This window comes from Pyrus communis, chromosome 4, assembly GCF_041283825.1.
Source record: "Pyrus communis isolate YQ-2024b chromosome 4, ASM4128382v1, whole genome shotgun sequence".
NCBI classification, from domain to species: Eukaryota; Viridiplantae; Streptophyta; class Magnoliopsida; order Rosales; family Rosaceae; genus Pyrus; species Pyrus communis.
In genome coordinates, this window is record NC_142568.1 from 21,332,787 (window position 1) to 21,353,902 (window position 21,116).

General features: G+C 38.9%; 3 protein-coding genes and 2 pseudogenes across 6 annotated transcripts; 3 read left to right on the top strand and 2 right to left on the bottom strand.

Moving 5' to 3' along the window:
• LOC137722908 (uncharacterized) lies at window positions 1-3,066 on the top strand. Of its 2 annotated transcripts, none has more exons than XM_068462027.2 (6): window positions 1-449; window positions 992-1,210; window positions 1,300-1,473; window positions 1,577-1,683; window positions 1,775-2,091; window positions 2,197-3,066. In XM_068462027.2, the coding sequence occupies exons 1-6, from the start codon at window positions 249-251 to the stop codon at window positions 2,808-2,810; spliced, it is 1,632 nt and encodes a 543-aa protein (XP_068318128.2). In that variant the 5' UTR covers window positions 1-248; the 3' UTR covers window positions 2,811-3,066. The 2 variants fall into 2 exon arrangements, with proteins under 2 accessions (XP_068318128.2, XP_088549098.1); XM_088692972.1 differs by having other exon boundaries at window positions 2,221-3,066.
• Window positions 3,067-3,202: 136 nt separating this feature from the next.
• On the bottom strand, window positions 3,203-5,571 carry LOC137722909 (uncharacterized). The gene is made up of 3 exons (XM_068462028.2): window positions 5,347-5,571; window positions 4,195-4,542; window positions 3,203-4,098 (listed from the first exon to the last, which is right to left on the bottom strand). Exons 2-3 carry the CDS (start codon window positions 4,300-4,302, stop codon window positions 3,559-3,561), a joined length of 648 nt encoding a protein of 215 aa, XP_068318129.1. The 5' UTR covers window positions 4,303-4,542; window positions 5,347-5,571; the 3' UTR covers window positions 3,203-3,558.
• Window positions 5,572-6,474: 903 nt separating this feature from the next.
• LOC137723618 (peptide chain release factor PrfB2, chloroplastic-like) lies at window positions 6,475-9,541 on the bottom strand (annotated as a pseudogene). The gene is made up of 7 exons (XR_015961833.1): window positions 8,946-9,541; window positions 8,395-8,607; window positions 7,920-8,021; window positions 7,602-7,739; window positions 7,094-7,398; window positions 6,848-7,001; window positions 6,475-6,757 (listed from the first exon to the last, which is right to left on the bottom strand). The product of XR_015961833.1 is annotated as a peptide chain release factor PrfB2, chloroplastic-like (transcript).
• Window positions 9,542-9,646: 105 nt separating this feature from the next.
• Window positions 9,647-11,089, top strand: LOC137722148 (RNA pseudouridine synthase 1-like; annotated as a pseudogene). The gene is made up of 2 exons (XR_015961834.1): window positions 9,647-9,924; window positions 10,352-11,089. The product of XR_015961834.1 is annotated as an RNA pseudouridine synthase 1-like (transcript).
• Window positions 11,090-13,626: 2,537 nt separating this feature from the next.
• On the top strand, window positions 13,627-18,065 carry LOC137723616 (pyrophosphate-energized vacuolar membrane proton pump 1). The gene is made up of 8 exons (XM_068462815.2): window positions 13,627-14,328; window positions 14,956-15,530; window positions 15,697-16,076; window positions 16,252-16,338; window positions 16,445-16,775; window positions 16,941-17,351; window positions 17,437-17,496; window positions 17,583-18,065. The coding sequence occupies exons 1-8, from the start codon at window positions 14,100-14,102 to the stop codon at window positions 17,787-17,789; spliced, it is 2,280 nt and encodes a 759-aa protein (XP_068318916.1). The 5' UTR covers window positions 13,627-14,099; the 3' UTR covers window positions 17,790-18,065.
• The last annotated feature ends 3,051 nt before the right edge of the window (window positions 18,066-21,116 follow it).

Sequence of the window (21,116 nt, forward strand, 5' to 3'; positions counted from 1 at the left end):
GGCTCTGCAAAATCCTACTCACACACGTTTGTTTGCTCTGTTTTTCTCCGTTTCCTCTGTTCACGCCGCTTCTCTCTCTCTCCCCTACTATCTCTCTCCCTCTCCTCCAACTTCCCACAGTCAACCTATTTATACTCCGATTTGGCACTCGAAACTGAATCGGCCCCAGTTGGATTTCTACTGGGTTTGGACTGATTTTTTCAGTTCTTCATCCGAAAAACCAGGAATAAAGAAATAATAAAGAAGAGATGGTTGTGGATTCTAATGGCGGTTTCGAGTGGAACAGTGATGGTGGTGAAGCTTCTGGTTCCGCTTCCGAGCAGTCTCAGAATTCGTCTCTGAATTCGAAGAATGCGAATCGTGTCACTGGTTTTGGCTCTTGGTGTGATCATATTTCAGAAGCTGCAAACAAGAGGCTCAGACAAACTCCAATGGATTCCAACGAAAAAGTATTTTACTGTTTTGTCTTGGTTTTTTCGTTTCGGTTTTTTTATTCAACGTGATGGATGCATCTTGAAACTTTACGTTTCATGTGTGTGTTTTAATTAATTTATATTGATTCATTTATTTTTGTGTTGTTTATGCGAGAAGTTTAGGTTTTGTTTTATTTGGGTTGATTCGGCGTTTGCATGGCGTTTTTAAGATTTTTACAATACTTTCTCTGTGGATTGGGATTTGAAAGAAAACCCATTGAAGCCAATATCGCTACGCTCACGTATCGTTCTTCCATTTTCCTTTTAAATGTTGCATCTTCTCAATTCTCAACCACATGAACAGAAAAAAAAAAAATTTCTCAACCACATGAACAGAAAAAAAAAAAAAAAAACAGTAAAGTGTGATTGTTTCTTTTTCTATCATTTCGTTCCTTTTTAACACGATGGTTGTTTCTAAATTATTTTTATGTCTTTATATGTGAACAGTAGATACTTCCCATTTTCTGCAATGTTTTTTCATTTTTTTTTTTTTAATTTTTATTACTCATTTTTTGCAGGCTCAATTGGCTCAAACTCTTCTAAGTTTAAGTCCTCTTGGTTTGAACCTTGGGGTGACACCCCCTTTCATAGACTTAACAGAAGTGATTGCACCCAGAAAACTCAAGACTAAGCGTTCGCCGGAAGTTAAACCCAACGCTTTTCAGTTGATGACTGAGAAGGAAAAATTGAAGGCTTCTAACTTCAATGCATCATTTATCCGAATCGGTTTGTGGCAGGTTGGCAGTTTTTAAACAATCCATGACACACTTAATCTGAAGTTGCGAAAGTACAAATTTTGTTCGATTTTGATTATAATGTTGTGCAGAGAGTAGCTCACAATGAAGGTGACTTGGTGGTGAAATGTTACTACGCGAAGAGAAAATTGGTGTGGGAAATCTTGGATCAGGGTTTGAAGAGCAAGATTGAAGTGCAGTGGTCTGATATTTCGGCATTGAGAGCAGTTATCAAAGAAAATGAGCCCGGGATTCTGGAAATCGAGGTAACTCTTGTTTATCTTCGTGTTCATAAGTATTCATTGGACTAAGGGTTTAATTATGGTAATTTTGTTCCCAGCATCTTGTTAATATGGTGATGTTTTGCAGTTGAACCAGCCACCTACGTTCCACCGAGAATCAAATCCACAGCCGAGAAAGCATACCATGTGGAATGTGGCATCAGATTTCACCAATGGTCAAGCTCTTATTCACAGGTCCCTTATCTTTATTTTCTCTTCGCATTTCTCCTAAACCCTAATTTTTCAGCACTACCTGACGTAGTTTTTCGATATCTTCTGTTTTCAGGGGGCATTATGTTCAATTTCCCCCAGGTGCCCTTGACCAACACTATGAAAAGCTCATACAATGCGAAAGCCGGTTTTTAGAGATGAGCCAAAGACCTTTCCCGAGTCAAAAATCTCCATACTTTCAGTCAGACTTCCACAATGGTCTTGCAGAATTTTCTTTCAATTTTGATAGACACGGGGCAGAAATCCCCTCCAATCTGCAGTTCCCCTTTTCGCCATGCGTCCAGACACGTTATGATCATACTCAACAAGTTCAAACATACGAACAGCTCAAGCCAACTCTTAGGATCAAGGATTCAACTTCACCAATATCAGGTACTTTTATTGCTTCCTTCACAAGAAAAGCTTTTTTCAGGCCATCGACTCTTGAGAAGAGCAATACACTGATGTTGTTTCCCCAAATATCTTGTGATGATATAGTGATGGATTTTTCTTCGCCTTTAGATGAGGTGATCGGAAACCAAGCAGTTCAAAATCCACAAATGCCGGTTTACTGGGATCAAGGGATAACCCAAGCAATGACCAGTTTTGCTGATTTCTTAGGAAGAGAGCAACTTCCTGGATTGGTTTCTGTTGCACAAGCGAATTCAACTATTTCTTGTCAAAGCTTCAATGTATATAATCAAGGATTAGGAACCCCTAATCCCGACTCCCAATTGCTGAGTAATATCGAAAACCAGCTAATGATCGACTCACAAATTGAATTCAGCAATAAACAAGTCATGCCCCAGGCCAACTCACTCATTGCATTCCCAGAACAAATGAATTATGCATTTGCAGCTGATGTAAAGCACCCAGACTATGTACAAGAAGTGGTTGATAACCAAAACTTTGTTTCCGGCGCAAATGTTGACCTACTTCAGCCTCAGCCGGTTAGCTGGGTGTTGCCACTACCTCAGCCAGGCATCTGGGTGACTGCCAGGAACTCAAGGATACAAATGGCCAAGAACAACTCAGCATCTTCATCCTTCACTCAAAATTCAACAATGGAAGAATTTGCAACTTATAACGACTTGGCCAACCGCTGGAAATGATTCACAGAGACGAATGAAAAGAAAAATCTACCGGGATCTACCGGGGATGAGTGTATATTGCCTCAGCTTCATCCCCTGGTTAGGTCAGTATTAATTTTCTAGAGGGGGGATTAGATAGTCTTAATCCTCTGTTTGTTTGGTTTATTAGAGTTTAACTTTTCCTTTGTGGCTAACTTTTTCCAAAAGCTGCATTCTGGCTTCAGCATTGGCAGTGCTTTTTTGTCAAACAATGACGAGTCCAAGGTTGTTCTTGAAATTTCTTCAAGATTGAGTACACAAAATAGTCACTTCACGGAAAATCTCTCTGATTCCGACTCAAGGATTTTGTAATAACCTGCTTGATCCAATTTAATCTAAAGTATAAAAACTTCAATATCCAGCGATCATACAAGTTATTTTGAATCCAAGAAAAGTTGATATTTCAAAAGCCCTTTGTCAGCAGAGCACAAAGGGGTTCATCTTCTCAACGTACATAAACAAGAGGCATACTAAATAGATAAGTTCTGTTACACAAGACTGACGATATTTCTTTTCTGACAAAGCGATATTCTAAACTGATACTCTAATCCACGTGAAGAGGAATTAAAATGCAGATGCAACAAGACCGGCACAATGACCTAGTCAATCGCCCTAACCCATATCTAGAGAATCCGAATGTGCAATATACTCTTCCCTAACAGTAAGATTTTAACTAGAACAAAATCAACCAAAGAATTTCAAACAAGATTGGCCTGGGGAAGCAGTTAGCTCAAGTCTTCAGAACTTGTGACTCTTCAGGTACAGCAGCTGGAGGTTCATCAGACTTTGCTGCAACTTGATTTTCCTCTCCTTGTCCTTGTGCATTTATCTCACTGTATCTTCGCTTCTTTGGTGCTTTCTCCTTCTCATGTGAATTGCTTGCTGTTGCCGTTGCCTTCCCTTTCGTTTTTCCTTTCTCTTTTCCGTTCTCCTTGTCATTGCCACTGGCCTTGGCATTGGCACTGGTATCCGCATTAGCATTGACACTGGCAACGGCATTGTTGGCATCCGCCGGAGGAGGAAAGAGAGGCGGTTCGCGGCCGCTCAACCGGCAGAAAACCCTTTCAACCGTTCCGCTGATTTCATTCCCCAATCCATTGTTGTCTAAAATCAACTCCCAAACGGACTTGGAGGCCTTTTCGAGCACTTGGGTTTCAAGCTCCTGCCTTAATGCGTCAAAAAGCTCTCTTTTTGTCTGTTTTTCAGCCCCGGGAGTGTTGAGAACTTTGCTCTGCTCCGCCATTTTAATAGTCGTGTTCTTCAGCTCCTCCTGCAAATGCCCATTAACCATCACCGTTACAATTTCACAAACAAAAAACATACAATTTCAGCTCCAAAATTCCTAATTTTAGAGAGAGAGAATTACATTGGATTTAAGCTGATTGATGATCTTTAATCTGAGAGAATCAATGGTGCCATCGTTCATCAGAGACAACAATACGTCTTCTGGGGTTATCACCGGAGAAGAACCCATTCTTCAATTCTACTGAAAACTTACAATCGCGACCCCAATTCTTCAAAAGATGGAAGCCCTAATTCTCTGATTAGGATTCCGATTCCAATTCTGATCCCTCTCTGCGTGCGCTCGATCTTGTTCTGTGCAAGCCCTAACTGTAAACGACAGGTATTTGATACTATTTCTCGTTAATCCAAGACCCTTGCTTCATATGCCACTTTGTGGCATTGATCTTGAGAATTGGTATCCGGATTTCACCTGGAGAATGAGAACCTCATCAAAATGAATTTTAAATATTTTTAATTTTCTCCAATATCGTAGCACAACCATTTCACCAAACAATATTGCTTGGAACTAAGTTGAATGGTTAGAGATCATATATTACACATTCTTCCTATTCTTCCTTGTTTCATAATGAAGAATATATCAAAATGTCACACGCCAAAAGCACTCGCATTTATCAAATCAACACTTCCATGAACAACAATATGCCAACAAAATTGACTTGAAAAAACCCCGTTGTCATATGTTTCATTATTTTGCTGATATGTGCTCAAAATAAATGGTTAAATTGGCCCAATGTTACGCTTTTCATGTATAAATTGATAATGTTTGTGGCGGTGTCACTCTTGTTGTATATACCAGATAAGCAAACAAATCAACAAAAACCCAGAAAAGCAGCTCACAAATGTAATTATACGAATGCAAGAGGACTCGGCATCTTACTTGAACATATCAGACTCGTGTCTTTACGATACAAAAAATTCACTCTTTTTTCTTTACATACAACTCAGGCCAGGAAACCCTAAAACCCAACCCTAAATCGAACTGAATGAGATGTAAAACAAATTCGAACATATATAATTTTATAAATTCAGATTAAAAATAATCTATTTGTTTGGAGCAGATGAAATTGCAGTCCGCAGGCGAAATTTCTAATCGTTAAACTGGATTAGACAAAATCATGAAATTTTTTCTAAAGCCCAACCATATTAAATCACAAATTTGAAGCAGATTTTGACATGCAATAGGTCAACAAGGTAGGAATCGTTTCAGACTAACCTCGATGGCGGGCGTCGGAGGAATCGTCTGTTACTGTCGGAAAACTTGAATCCGAACCCAGCTCCTGGGTTGGTTATAGGGAGATGCTGTTGATGTGAAATTCAAAGGAGAGGAGTTTCAACTTGAAAGATCGTGGCTGCTTGGTGAGGAGATGAGGAGAAGACGCGCAAGATTTTCCAATTGGAAGCCAAGACGACGACCAGGCCCCACAGGCAGGAAGAAATCAGGAGGAAAGACGAGTGCTGGGCATTTTTGTCGGTGTAGAAATGTAATAATGCAAACTTAGCAGGGGTAAAACAGGAATATAGATTAAATCTAAGCCCAAAGGCCCAGCTAATGAAAAGGAGGAAATAACATGCACAAAATGGTAGCATATTTTTTTAGGGAATTTTAACGAAATATTCTCATTAATTTCACTTTAGCGAAAAATTATATTTTTATACTAAAAAGTTAATCTTGATACTATTCAATTTACCCTTTATTTTTTCTTTATCGTTAAAACTTAAAATTTTCAAGTTTTTTTTCCATTAGTTTTCCTTATTTTTTATGATGGGCCAGTGTATGGAAAGGAATCCTCTTCGGATTCCACCAAATCCTACCAATCAACAAATCCGGGTCCTTGAAATTTGATGCAACGGCTAAAAACAGTGAACTCCTTTAAAGTTTATAATTACTTTAGCCATTTGATCAAATTTCAAGAGCCGAGATTTGTTGATTGGTAAGATTTGGTGGAAGGGATCCAGAGAGGATTCCTTTCCCCGGTGTATGAGTTAATTTCATATCAAAAACACTTGATCAAATTGTATTGTTCATTCTTGTGGTTGTAGTAGGAATGCCTCAATCTAACGGGTGGTGAGAAAACTATTAATCATGCTTATATATCGCGATTTTCGTTTAAACTCCGTCTGAAAGTAGTACGTGAGACGCTTTTTAACCATGCAGGCGAGTCTCATACAATTTTTGTCGAAATTTGAACGGAAATATCGGTTGTAACTTAGGTAACTGATATTTCACCAAACAAATCACTTGGCCTGAGACATCATATGGAATTCCGCCAAAACATTTCATCTGCTTTGTTTTCACGACCCTTCCTATTAACTGAATATACAAATGCCATGCACTCCTAAATTCTTCTTGTCTTTGTATGGATCACCATCGCGGGCGTGGCTGAAAGATTTGCAGTCAAATGATTGAAACCTACAAGTTTGATGTCTGGACACACGGCACAGGCTCAGCCTTGGCAAAGATATGCAGTGTCGGATTCTCCAGACTCGTTTTAGTTGTCATCTTCATCTCTATCCAAGCAAGCAGATAAATAGCTCAAGATGAAGCCGTCTACATCTCCCTCAAGGACAGAATCAGGATCTGAGACTTCATAGTTTGTCCGAAGATCTTTCACCATCTAGTATGGCTGCATTAAAAGTAGCAATGGAAGTTACGTGACTTGGGTTTTCAAGGAATTGGGGATAGTGTTCTGCTAGTTCTAGAGGCTAGAGCATACATGGAGCACATAGCTGCGTGTCTGGCTTCCCCAGGTTATGTCGGTAAAAGATTGTGAATACTGCACATTCATCTTATTCTGGCACGCCATCTCAAGCTGGTCTACTCGTGACTGAATAACAGCCATTGCTGAAGCCTTATTCTGATGTTGTGATCTGTACATTGAAGAAAAAGGAAACTCCGTGATTAGGATGAAAGTTGGCAATTCTTAGTTCCAAATATAAAAAACGAAAATGTGTTTTAACACCTCTCATTTTGACAAGTAGCAGTAATTCCTGTAGGAATGTGAACAATCCTCACAGCACTATCAGTTGTATTTGTGTGCTGGCCTCCAGCTCCCCCAGAACGAAATTGCTCAATGCGCAGATCAGATTCATTATTTTGTACATGCTCAGATGCATCTCCCAGGATTGGAGTCACAGTAACAGCAGCAAATGAAGTGTGCCTGCGCTTATTACTGTCAAAAGGTGAGATCCGTACCAACCTGTGCACTCCTACTTCTGCTTTGGCATATCCAAAAGCATATTCACCGTCAACCTTGATTGTTGCCTGCTGCAAGAACAGATTGATCTGAAGTCAGAACATTAGCATACTCTTCAGTTTAAAGGCTTTACTGGAATATAATTGGGGTGGGACAGTGGATTTGCACATGCTTGGGATAAGCCGATTTCTTTTTCCTTACCATGCAAATAATTGCTACAGATGTTTCATGGATCCATTCGCAAATACAAAGGATCAGTGGATAGAAGATGAACCTTGATTCCCGCAATCGCACCAGGCATTTCATCCACCACAGTCATGTCGTATCTGTGTCGTTGAGCCCACATTTTATACATCTGCATGACCATTGTTGCCCAGTCATTACTCTCTGTACCCCCAGCTCCTGCTTGAACCTACATGGCACAATACTATCTAAGGTCTGGTTGGCATAGATTAATCGCAACCAGTGTCTTTCACCATTATAACATCTATATAATGAGTACAAAATACCAACAACTAGACACCACCAATACATGTTTCATAGAATATAGGAAATATTAATGCAGAAAACACGATTCATATATCAAACGGACCTCAATGTAACACGAGCAAGGATCCTGCTCCCCAGCTAACAAAGCTTCAATCTCCTTCTCCTTTGAAGTTCTTCTCATATTAAGCAAAGCGTTCATGGATTCCTGCATATGAGAATCCGTACAACTAACTAAAAAGCACAATGCACGTTGTTCTCAACTCTCAAGTACCTTATAACTTAAAAGAAAGGATTCAACTTTATGGAAAGGATTCAAATATGACCAGTTCAATTGATCCTTCTTTGCATCAATGTAGATCGTATATTGTTACTGCATTGATTCTATTACCAATGTTATATGTCCGTTACTTTTTTCCTATTCACTGAAAAACAGATACTAGCATGGACTTTTCACTATTTGGCGTACATCATAAATTGAATCTACGATAACCAGTGAATAAAACATCATATTGGTGCTAATTATTCAAGACGGCAAAAACCATGAAATAACATGCCTATGAGAAGAATTGAAGGCCCACCGATTCCAGCTTTGCGTCATTCTCTTCATGGGCAAGCTTCACCACGTCTATATGCTCGAGCAATTCTTGCTCAAATGCCTGCACTTCTTTCATTTTATCCAGAAGTGAACCATGTTCATGGCTTATCTTCCCTGCATGTACAGGATCATTCCACAGGTCTGGCTTATTCACCTCTGCTGATAACATATCCAACCTAACCAGCAACTTCTTCCACTGCCACCATAATCAGAAGACGTACTTCAAAACTAAGCGGAAATATTCGAATACAAACAGAGAATCAACCATACCAAATGATTGAATCCTCAACATAAGAAACAAATGATTGAATCCTCAACATAAGAAACGAAGTTATGCTTCCAGATAAACTCATATGGCCTTGTTTGGTGTCTAGGATTGGATTGGATTCGATAAGTCACTAGATTCAACGTGTTTATGAGAAAATGGACGGATTAGTCACCAGGGAAACTTCTCTCAGCCAATCCCCACATTTTCAACATACATTGAATTTATTGACAGAGGAACACAATGGAATGTTTTAATTTTAATTGTACCTGCAAACGTTTCTTAATAAGATGAATGGACTGTGCAATTGCAGCAGCGTGACTCTTCCAATCACTCCCCAGAATCGGCCACTCACTAGCAATGATTCTATCAACCGTCCCATCACAGGTCGACGGCTCCACCGCAGCCTGAGTACCAAACAAGCAAACCAACCCGAAACTGCCACGACCCGAATACAAACTTCTCACCATTGGCAGCCCCAATACACCAGACCCAGTGACATTTTCCCCCGCAGCAACATACCCAGAGCTTAAGGCATGAGGCTTGGAGCCCGAAATAAAGATACTAATCGGAAAGGGGTGATTTTGGAGAGACCCAAATGGGGATTCTGAGGTATTGGAGGAAATGGAGAAACCCCAGAATCCAAAATCCTGTGTTTTTCAATTGGATTTGGTAAATTTTGAGGGCTTGAGGGTCGATATAGATTTCTGGGTTGGGATTCAGACAGAGTAGAGAAAAGCAGAAATGGAAAAAAGCCGCTTTTGGCTTCTGGGTTTGGGCAGAGAAGCTGCCAGGATCCACTACTACTTGCTCTCCTTCTAAGCATGAAAGATGACATTTTTCTGATGTTTGAATCTTTTGAGGTTTAACAGAAACTCCAATTGAGGGTTTTAAAAATACAGGAGCTGCTGACCTAGAAGATGAAAAGATGAAACGATGACGTTTTGAAATACAGTCGCCTTTTTTCCCCAAAGCCTTCGTCTTCCTCAGCCGCTGCTCAGTCACCATGTCAGCCCAAGCCGACGCCGTAAATCCCAGTTCCCAAAATGCCCTCCAAACCCCACAGAATTACCCCGTGCCCCTCTCCCCGCCACTCCCCGCCATCTCTAAGCACATAGAGCTGGCGAGAGCCATGTCCGCCTCTTCCAAATCCAGCTTCTTTTCCCTCTCGAGAAACAGCGAAGTTTACGAGGACCAGTGGCTCGTTGGAACCGGTCCCTCAGCTTCTCTGTGACTCGGCCGAGTTAGGTGAGCCAGGTTAACTCTTCTCTTTTTTTTCTGGTCTGCTTCTTGTTTCCAAGATGAAACCTAGAGAAGTGCTTTTCTCGTTAAGTTGGCTTATTCTAAAACTGCTTCTCAGTACAATGAGGAATATGATCTTCAATCCTAAAGAGTTTTAAATTCATGTAATCAGTGGAAATTAGCTGGGATCAGGGTTTAGTTTTGTTGTAGATTCTCCAAGCCAATTGGCAACAACTTCTGCTTATTCGAAAAGCCATAATCAAATTTAGGAAACGCTTTCTAAGTTCATTGGATGGGAGATACTGACTACTTGCAATGGGCGGGAAATTTTGAGTTTTGATTCCTATCACATAGTGAGTCGGAAAAGTGCTTCCTTGGAAAAGTTGATTTTTGTTACTCTTTCTTGAACACTGATTTTAGTCCAAGTTATCAGTTGCAGGGACCCAAACCATCCACCTGAGCTCCATCTTGCCAAACGACTAGATTGCGACACTAGTGGACTGATGATAATAACCAAGTCACACAAAGTAGCTGCCGAGCTTGTGAGGGCATTTACAGATCACAAAGTTTCCAAAACATACATTGCGCGCTGCATTGGTTCGGCTCCAAAATGGGAAAGAATCACCGTTAAATCAGGTCATGGCCGATCAAGGTTTGGGGTGTGGCGAGGGTATGCCGCTTCAGATGTAGGCCGGACACTTCCAGGAGGATCAATGGTCCGAGACATGGAAACATTGTTTCAACTTTTATCGGTAAATGGACAAGGGAGCTACAAAGAGCCATCTGAGTTTAAGAAAGACGAAGCAAATGTTGTAGTGGTTGAAGAGAAAGCTGTAGTAGATGGAGACGCAAGGAAGGACGAGGTTTTAGTAAGACCCCGTCCTAGGAGTGGACGAACACATCAAATCCGCTCGCATTGTCAGTATCTTGGAATTTCCATAAGAGCTTGTCTCTTGAACACCCTGTTACTGGTCTTCCAGTGATGTTTCGGGCACCTGTACCGTCTTGGGCCAGCCAGGCTTTGCAACACTAGTTTAGTTCAATGGTTCTTTGTGTTCAATGTCTGGGTATAAGAAGATCAATCCTTTCGTGCTTCGACACGGTTACTTGCTATTCTCTGCGGAAAATGGTTTTAGGTTTGATGCCGAAGGCAAGCGTGCCGAGGTCTGCAGTTGGCACTGCAGCGTTCTCCTTACTTCGCCGTTTGCTCCTTTGTCCGATCATACGTGGACAATGGATTTGGGTTTCAAATGTCATGAACTCTTGTAAGTAACAATTTACAAGAAAAACCTGCTGTGCTATGTTTTCTTCTCAAATTTTTCTCATATGATTTAATTTTGCACTTTTCGGCTTCTGTGTATGTTGTTAAACTTCTCTCATCACTTGGATATTTGGTATGACTCTGCCATTCTCTCTTAGTGTAAGCTCTGAAGTCCCTTTTTTCTGTGTGTTAATGGGGGAAAACGAACTCTCTGACGTCTCTTAATCCTAACTCGTTACTTCACCCTCTCATCACTTGGGCCGACTCCAAATTCCAATGCACATTGACGTCCATAGCTCCCTCGTTACAAAGAATAACTCCTATGCGACAGAGTTACCGTGTTACGGTAGCATTGCATTGTAAGTTTCACTCCTCGTTAATGTTTGCCTTGGTCTATCCGGTAAGCTCTGATGTCGTTTTCTTTTGGAAGCAAACTTCAAATTTAACTTTGGAAATACCATTTTCCAAAATGTTTACAATCTTTTTTCTTTATCCTAATTCATTGAATCTTCAATCTTGTAGCTGAAAAATTAATCATTTTTACATGACTGTTTCCACATCGTTATCAATATTCTATTAAACAAAGGGTAAAGTCCTAATCAAGTTTGAGATTAGTCTAAACTAGTAGCTTTAGACTGCTTAATAGTTGAGCTCCTACCGCTAATTTTTTTTTTTTTTTTTTTATTTGAACGAGCGATATTTTATGTACTAAAGGGAAGGAAAATGGGCTTAACTTCATAATAAGCTAGTAATAATGTAGTTCAAATTCGTTTTTGGCAAAAATCGAACCTAATACCTCAAATACAACTAAACTGTAATACTAAATGACTAATTTCTACTTGAAAGGGATCAAATGCGTGGCAGACTGATATTGGTTACAAATATTGTAATCAATTTTGTTTTAATAATTTGTAAAGGCAAAGACTTTCAAGGCTCAAGTGCGGTAAACGTGTTGGTTGTTTAGAATACAATTAAGAATTCTATTCTCCCCACTAAGCATATAATATTGAGATTGCTCTCCTCTTAAATTATTGATATTTTGCAGACGTGAATTAGGTCAGCTGACAAAAATACTATCGCTTTTTACACTCAAGTTTAATTATTCTTTATATAAGTAGTTCAAAGTACCGATTCTTGAAGACTTACTACCTACAGTCTCCTAAGAATATGAGACTTGATATAGACATTTTCTACGATAATTAAATTAGCTTGCATTTACTATGAGAATTGTTTATATTTTCAAGCCTGGAAGAGGAAAATTCAAAATTGACTATTTATTTTTGTTGTATAAATGTTTCTTGACAGCAATTTGAATTTATTTGGAATACAAGTTAGCATCACATTACGCATTAAAATCAAAATCAAGGGAAAACTTGATATAAGTCCAATTTTTTGAGCCAATAGTATGAATAGTCCAATTTATTAAAATAAGTCCAATTTGTTATATTTAATTATCTAATTATCAATAATTATTTGTTCAATGATAAGATTTATTATAAAAATCAAATTTATTCCCAATTATCTCTTTGTTTATTTCTTTTTATTTATCTTTTTGTTATTTCTCGTTCTTCCTCCTACTTTAAACCCCATTTATAGATTTTATTTTTAATTTTAATAATCAACCTATATCACAGGTTAATTATATTTATCTACCTATATGACAAATTCTTTTTTTATAATCAACCTGTCACAGATTAATGTGTCTTGCTTGTAGGTATGTTATGTTTTTTTACCTTTTAATTAGGTTTCATATCTCACGTATAGGTATTATATACATTCATATATTTGTTACTTGAGTTAGGGTAGAATGTTTTGCAGATAAATTTATGTTAGTATATTAGTTTTTTTGTTATAAGATATTAAATATATTATTTTGGAGTTGGAAAATGCATAATATTAGAAGATTTTAATTGATTTTTAATATTTTTAGAAAATGTAAAATGAGTATAAAAGAAATAAAAACATATAATTAGATAACTGGACTCACTCCTAAAAACACTCTACATTTTTGGACCTAGATCTAAAAGCCCCTAAAATCAATTGCGTGCAGAGATAAAAAGTTGGTAAATAATCCTTTTTCCTTTAGAAAACTTTGTAATTCTTCATAACCTAATTGAAATGCAAATAAAGTAAAAGAATTGAAAACAAAATTGGTAACTCTAACATTTGAGAACAAAATTGGTTTCAATTATTCCTTTCACCTCAAAGTCTTTTCTCCCTCCTTTCAACGAGAAGATATTCAGCATAGCTGTCTGATTTTTTACGCGATACCACGTTCACGAATTCAAAACTGAGGAGATTCTATGCTTTTGTGAGACGTACTCTACACAAACGGAAAGTTTTGTGAATTACTAAGTGATTATTGAGTTTGTGTTTATCCACGGGAGCTGGTACTGATTTGGCCAACTCATCGATGATAAATAAGTGTGGCCCTTGGAGAATAAGACATCTCTGACAAAACATATACCAGTTAATCAAAACAACCAGTTATACTCAGTCCAAGGTGCATGCAAGAATCTCCCCCCAGTTCGCACCTGCCTTTCAAACCAGCAAGCTTCATAGCTTTACAGTTTCCAAAGCCCGTGCAGTGCAACGAGATTTCTCGAGTACCCCATATATTGCAAAACTTAACGGTTTAGATGTGCACTAGAGAATTCAAAGAAATTTAACAAGCGGACGTGATACAATTAAAAACCATCGTCTACAGTACATTGTTGTGTAGTCTAAGACTCCCGATCCAAACCCAATAAAATATCATCTGGGTTTGGATAATGCAGTTGTCATGCATAATTTTAAGATTTTATGAGGTTGCAGTTCAAAACCCACCAAGCATTTTTCTTCTTTTCTTTGCTATATAATATCTTAGATATACCCAGAAAATTCTTGAAGGAACCAATTGTTGTGTGTGACGTTTTGGAAGATGGGTTTGCTGAGTGAGGGACTGACTCAGGTGGTGATTCCCTTGGCTGCGGTTGTGGGGATTGGTTTTGCTTTGCTGCAATGGTTTTTGGTGTCAAAGGTGAAGGTCTCTGGCGTGTATGGTGAGCGAAATGGGTTCAAGGACAAGCTCATTGCAGACGAAGAAGAGGGTGTTAACTCTCTTGAGGTTACCAACAAGTGTGCTGAGATTCAACATGCCATTTCCATAGGTGATCTCTCTCTCTCTCTCTCTCTCTCTCTCAAAATTCACTTGTTTCCCATGTGTTAGAAAAGAACACTTTTGTGACTAATTAGAATTTCGTCGCTAAAGCATCATTCTGTCGTAGTGACCAGTGGTCACACCCTAAAAAGAATGAAAAATTTTGATCTTGCTGCCCTTCCAATTTTCTTTCCGGAAGATGTCATCGCTAAAGCATCTTTCTGTTGTAGTGATTACATTATCACACCTGAAAAGACTGCAAAACTGTGTTCTAGCTGCCGTGTTAATTTCCTCGCGAAAGATTTTGTCACTGAAGCATCATATTGTGGTTATGATCACTGATTACTCCCTGCAAGGACTGAAAAATGATGCTCTAGCTGCCCATTTAATTTTCCTCGCGGAAGATTTCGTTGTCAAAGCATCATTTTGTTGTAGTGATGACAACCTGAAAATATTAGAATAATTATGTTCTTGCTGCTCTTTTGTGGCAGTAAATTATTCTCTCTGATTTTGGTTTTGCTTTATTTGTCCTCAGTCCCTTTATTCTTTTGGTTGATGTTTACATTTTTGCCATATTTGTAGTTTATGCAATTTTTTGGGCTGTTAAGTCTGACTTTTGGTTCATATGATGTTCCAGGGGCGACCTCCTTCCTGTTCACCCAATACAGATACCTCAGCATCTTCGTCGGTGTTTTTAGCACCATAATCTTCCTCTTCCTTGGCTCAGTGAAGGGTTTTAGCACTAAAAGCGAAGCCTGCACATATAACACAGGCAATATGTGCAAACCGGCATTGGCCAACGCCTTCTTTAGTACTGTTGCCTTCTTGCTTGGTGCCTTTACATCCGTCCTCTCTGGATTTCTCGGGATGAAGATTGCAACTTATGCCAATGCTAGAACAACCCTAGAAGCAAGGAGGGGTGTTGGGAAGGCTTTCATTACCGCCTTTCGCTCAGGTGCTGTGATGGGGTTCCTTCTTGCTGCCAATGGCCTATTGGTGCTGTATATCACTATCAATTTGTTTAAGTTGTATTATGGGGATGACTGGGAAGGACTGTATGAGTCAATTACTGGTTATGGACTTGGAGGTTCTTCAATGGCACTCTTTGGGAGAGTTGGGGGAGGTATATACACGAAAGCTGCTGATGTTGGTGCTGATCTTGTCGGGAAAGTTGAACGAAATATCCCTGAAGATGATCCACGAAACCCCGCCGTAATTACCAACTCCTTTATTACTATGTTTGTTTGCTCATTTCTCTTACATTTTCGCAATGCAGAGCATCACTTTTGACATACTGAGTGTTATACTTTCTTTGTCAAACATTGTTAGAAGCGCTTTTAGTTATATGAGCGCTTTTAATTTTGTGTTTCTTTCTCAGGTTATTGCAGACAATGTGGGTGACAATGTAGGAGACATTGCCGGGATGGGATCTGACCTGTTTGGATCTTATGCCGAGTCTTCTTGTGCAGCATTGTTTGTTGCATCCATATCATCCTTTGGCATCGGTCATGACTACACCGCCATGTCGTATCCTTTGATCATAAGCTCAATGGGGATTGTGGTTTGTTTGGTAACAACCCTTTTCGCAACCGATCTGTTTGAAATCAGGAAAGTCAGTGAGATCGAACCCGCCTTGAAGCGTCAACTCCTCATCTCAACCATTTTTATGACTGCTGGGATCGCCGCTGTCACTTTCGTATCCTTGCCTTCAGAATTCACTCTTTTCAGCTTTGGAACCAATAAGGCTGTCAAAAACTGGTATGCTTCTTTATATCCCCAATTTCTGTTCTTTCCTGAGTAATTCTTTGTTTTTGTATTACGTGGTCTTATCAATTCACCCATTTCATAACACGTGTATCGATTTATTAGTTCATCACTAATTCGTTTTCCCATAACATTTAGTATAATTATGTGAATTACATGTGTGCTGTAGGTACCTCTTCTTTTGTGTATCAATTGGATTGTGGGCTGGTCTTGTTATTGGATACACTACAGAGTATTACACTAGCAATGCTTACAGGTGAGCCCTTTAATTTCCTAATTATGTAATTATGATTAATATAACGCTAGAAATATGTTGCACTTGATCAAATCTCCGATGCTTATTACTTTTTTTCGGTTTGCAGTCCGGTGCAGGATGTGGCAGATTCATGCAGGACTGGTGCTGCAACAAACGTGATTTTCGGGCTGGCTCTTGGTTACAAATCAGTCATCATTCCTGTGTTTGCCATTGCGTTTGCTATCTACGTTAGCTTTAGCTTGGCTGCCATGTATGGAATTGCTGTGGCTGCTTTGGGAATGCTCAGCACGATCTCCACAGGTCTTGCAATTGATGCTTATGGCCCCATAAGCGACAATGCTGGTGGGATTGCAGAGATGGCCGGGATGAGCCACAAGATACGCGAAAGAACAGATGCTTTGGATGCTGCAGGAAACACAACTGCTGCTATTGGCAAGGTAAAACAAACCTAGGCGCATTCTCGGATACTGAAAATGCAAATTCACCTTCTCAAGACGCTTTCTGAAACGGTTTAGAAAATGTTACCAGACGGTCCCTAAGTATTCGGTATGATGATTTGTATCCCTTATTTCGATTTTGATATGTTTTCTTGTATGTGTCAGGGTTTTGCTATTGGATCAGCTGCTCTTGTTTCTCTTGCATTGTTTGGCGCCTATGTCAGCAGGGCGGGAATAGAGACCGTTGATGTGTTGACACCGAAAGTCTTCATTGGCTTGATTGTGGGAGCTATGCTTCCGTACTGGTTTTCGGCCATGACAATGAAGAGTGTGGGAAGTGCTGCACTCAAAATGGTCGAAGAGGTTCGCAGGCAGTTCAATACTATTCCGGGGCTCATGGAAGGAACAGCAAAGCCAGATTACGCAACTTGTGTCAAGATTTCTACCGATGCTTCCCTAAGGGAGATGATCCCACCAGGCGCCTTGGTCATGCTTACACCGCTTGTTGCCGGTACCTTCTTTGGAGTTGAAACTCTTGCTGGGATTCTTGCAGGCTCACTTGTTTCCGGCGTGCAGGTAACACGTAGATTTTCAATTTCTCCGTCTTCTTTTGGATTTACCGGCGTTTGCTAATACGTCTTCCTCTTGTTTTCCTCCCTAGATTGCCATTTCTGCATCCAACACCGGCGGGGCATGGGATAATGCAAAGAAATACATAGAGGTAAGCACACTTCTGTGCTCGATTGAGTTACAGTTACTAGAACGCGAGCATCAAACTCAATACCATTTGCTCTGATGCACCTGCAGGCCGGCGGTTCAGAACATGCTAAATCACTAGGTCCGAAGGGTTCGGAGCCCCACAAGGCGGCGGTCATAGGCGATACGATCGGAGATCCCCTCAAGGACACTTCAGGTCCTTCACTCAATATTCTGATCAAACTCATGGCAGTCGAGTCCTTGGTGTTTGCTCCATTCTTTGCAGCGCATGGAGGCCTCCTCTTCAAATGGCTTTGAAAATGGAGCTGTAACACGGTCAAATTAACCGCTGTTGATATATGTTCAAGATGGAGCTCCTTACTCTAATTAGTAGTTCATGTTGTTAAGTAAAAGCTATATATTTATTGCTTCGTTAATCCCAATTTGACGAGAACCATATATGTGTATATATATATGCATGTTACTCTATGTTGCATGTCAATATATATCCACAATCTTGGTTATGCATGTATCTCTTTCTGTTTAAAGAATCTCTTTCTAGTTATCCGGAAATAATTAGGAGATTTTTTAAAATGCATACGAGCAAATGCTTTTTCTTTTGCGGATCCAATTTTAATAAGAACTTGATGAGTAGATCCACGTACACATCTTGCTTTTACTGCTACATTGAAAGTTACTTCACGTATTGCTTAACCTAAAACAGATAGTGGATTTGTTACAATCAATTCCTTTTTGCCTTTAATAAAGTAATATTTCAGCTACTTTAATTTATACGAGAAAGCAGATCAAATTAGCGTGTACATGACATGACACACTATCTTACCAACCCACATAAAATATGTATCAACTTGGATACGATCCGAATAATGGCATCTTCCTTCCAAAAAGTATCTGTTTAGTTATTCGAGTAGGGATTCTCTTTGGATCTCTTCCATCAAAACCACCAATCAAGAGATCTGAATTTTTGAAATTTTATCCAACGGTCCACTTGTTTTAGCCTTTTCAAAACGATAATAATTTCGAATCGTTGAATAAAATTTCAAAAATCCAGTTCACTTAATCTGGAAATCTTGGTGGAACTATCCTACCAAACCCACTTAAAATATGTATCAACTTGGTTATGATCCCAGTAATGGCATCTTCCTTCCAAAAAGTATCTGTTTAGGTGCAATTCTCTGAAAAGGGATTCTCGTTGTATCTCTTCTATCAAAGTCATCGGATCAAGTGATCCGGACCTTTGAAATTTCATGCAATGGTCCACCTATTTTGACTCTTTAAAAATTAGAATAATTTGGACCGTTGGATTAAATTTCAAAGGTCCAAATCACTGATCCGATAGTCTTAATGGAAGAAATCCTGAGAAATCTCTTCTCCAATACTCCCAGTGCTTTCATCAAGTATTGTGTTATTAAACACCACAAGGTAATCAAATTTCAAATACCTAGAACAACCTCATTTGGAGAGTCACCATAGCAATATTCCAATCTTATCATGTGTATTATCAAATGTTTTCATTTTTCTCACGTAATAATACATGATTAGTTTGGAATATCACTACTAAGGCATCTGAGCTGCAAGGATGGGCCAATTAAGGTTAGGCCGTGACCAACTCTAATTAGTGTTAATTAAGGTTGTTAGACTCAAAAGTAATTACTTCCACACATGCTACATTTTGAATCAATTCGGAACCTGAACTTGCGACCTCTTTCAACTTTGAAAAGAGAAATACCAAGATCAACTGACAACCTCCCTCGACAATGAAAAGAGAAGTAACACGACCAACGTAAACTTTTGGTTGAAAACTTTAGTTAGGTAAGTTGAAAACAGAAGCAGATCAAAGAAAAGGCAATTACCATGGTATGAAAACCAATCATGTAAGAAGGCTAGACGCTTGAGTGACTTGCAGTCTAAGCATCCAAAGAATTGCACAGCAGAGGAAAATGAGTGCCGTCTCACACTGAAAATTCAGAAAATTAAGCCTGCAACTAGTTTATCTTATAGTATGGAGGTATGTGGCTTTTTCTATGTTTTTGTCCTACGCAAGGTCACCACCGATTATTCTTAGGTATATCCATTTGAGAGAGAATTGTTTATTTAATCCAAAGAAATATATTTATTTGGTAAACCCTTCCAGCCGAAGAGGGTAATTAAATTACGCAAAATATTTGGAACTCATTTATCTTGAGTTGAAATCTTCCGTCTTCTTATGTAAAAGAACGGGTACATTACAGTAGACAAAAGCAACACAAACAGGTTGTACATAACCAAAACTAATAATCACTGGCCAAGTCCAAACTTTTACTCTCTCTTTCTTAGAGTTGGTCGAATTTAAGACATGTTGACCTTTAATCGTATCACAAAAGTAACAAGGTACAATGAACAGAACTAATCATAATAATTATCATTTACGAATCAATAAATTTAGGGGTGTGCTATCCACACACCCCATTTTACTTCTCACACACCCCTTGATAATTTCTGTTCGTTGATCTTCTTCAATTCATCCGATCCGACGACCAAAAATTAAAAAGGTGTGTGAGAAGTAAAATGGGATGTGTGGATATCACACTTTAACATTTCAAACTACAAATCATGACCGCATTAACAAAGTTGAATCTTATACATAACATGTTCGTTTGAAAGTGTTTTTAAAATGATAAAAGAGTTTTTAGCGAAAATATTTTCGGGTTCTAAAAGAACTTGAAGTGCTTCTTGCAAGAAACACATAAACTGATGCTTTTTGTAGGAAACACTAGCACTTTAAGTGTTTTTTTAGGATTCACATTACTAAATATTGATTTCAAAAATATTTTCATTGTTCCATCCATTTTAAAGGTAATTACAAACGAGCCCAACGTCATTAATTCATAATCTAACACAATAACTAGGAGAAATGTTACATCCAAATACAAATCCAATGCACTCCATTCTGATGTATGATGCAGGCTTGAATATTTCAGTGTGGAAATGTAAGACTTTGATATTGTCCTTCAAAATTACTAAAACTGAACAGTCCAAGGTATTGTCCTTCAAACCAAAAAGGGTTTAGTTTACTTAGAGAGAGTTAAATATGAAATCCCAAGAACTTAATCAGAATTAGTGATTTGTTGAACCTAATCCTAAATCCTAATCTCCTCCTATTAAGTATTAGATGTTTCTAGAGGATGAGAAATTTTTAGTTGTGACGGGAACACGGATGATATACCACTTGTTTTTATGTAAGTGGTGAAATTTTTTAATTTTTAAGTTATTAACCTTTTAATACACATAACCCACCATTTCTATAAAAACACGTGATGTACTACCTCGTGTGATGGTTACACTAAAAAATCTCTTCTAGATGACCAAATCCCTTTAAATTAAATTCAAGGATAATGCCATTAATTGTGTTTTAAAAACAAAACAAAAAAACCAAATAGAGGGGTATTTCCGTAAACTCACACCTTCCTCCTCCAACCTACGTGGCGCACTCAATTGCTACAGCGCAAAACTTCAGTGAGGGCCCAATCGGATCCCGCCACCTCATAGCAATGACAAGCCGAGACAACGTGGCGACCTTCCATTGGTCGCATCTTCCAGCTCTGACTCTTACCTCAAAGCTACTACCCATTGTTTAACCGCTGC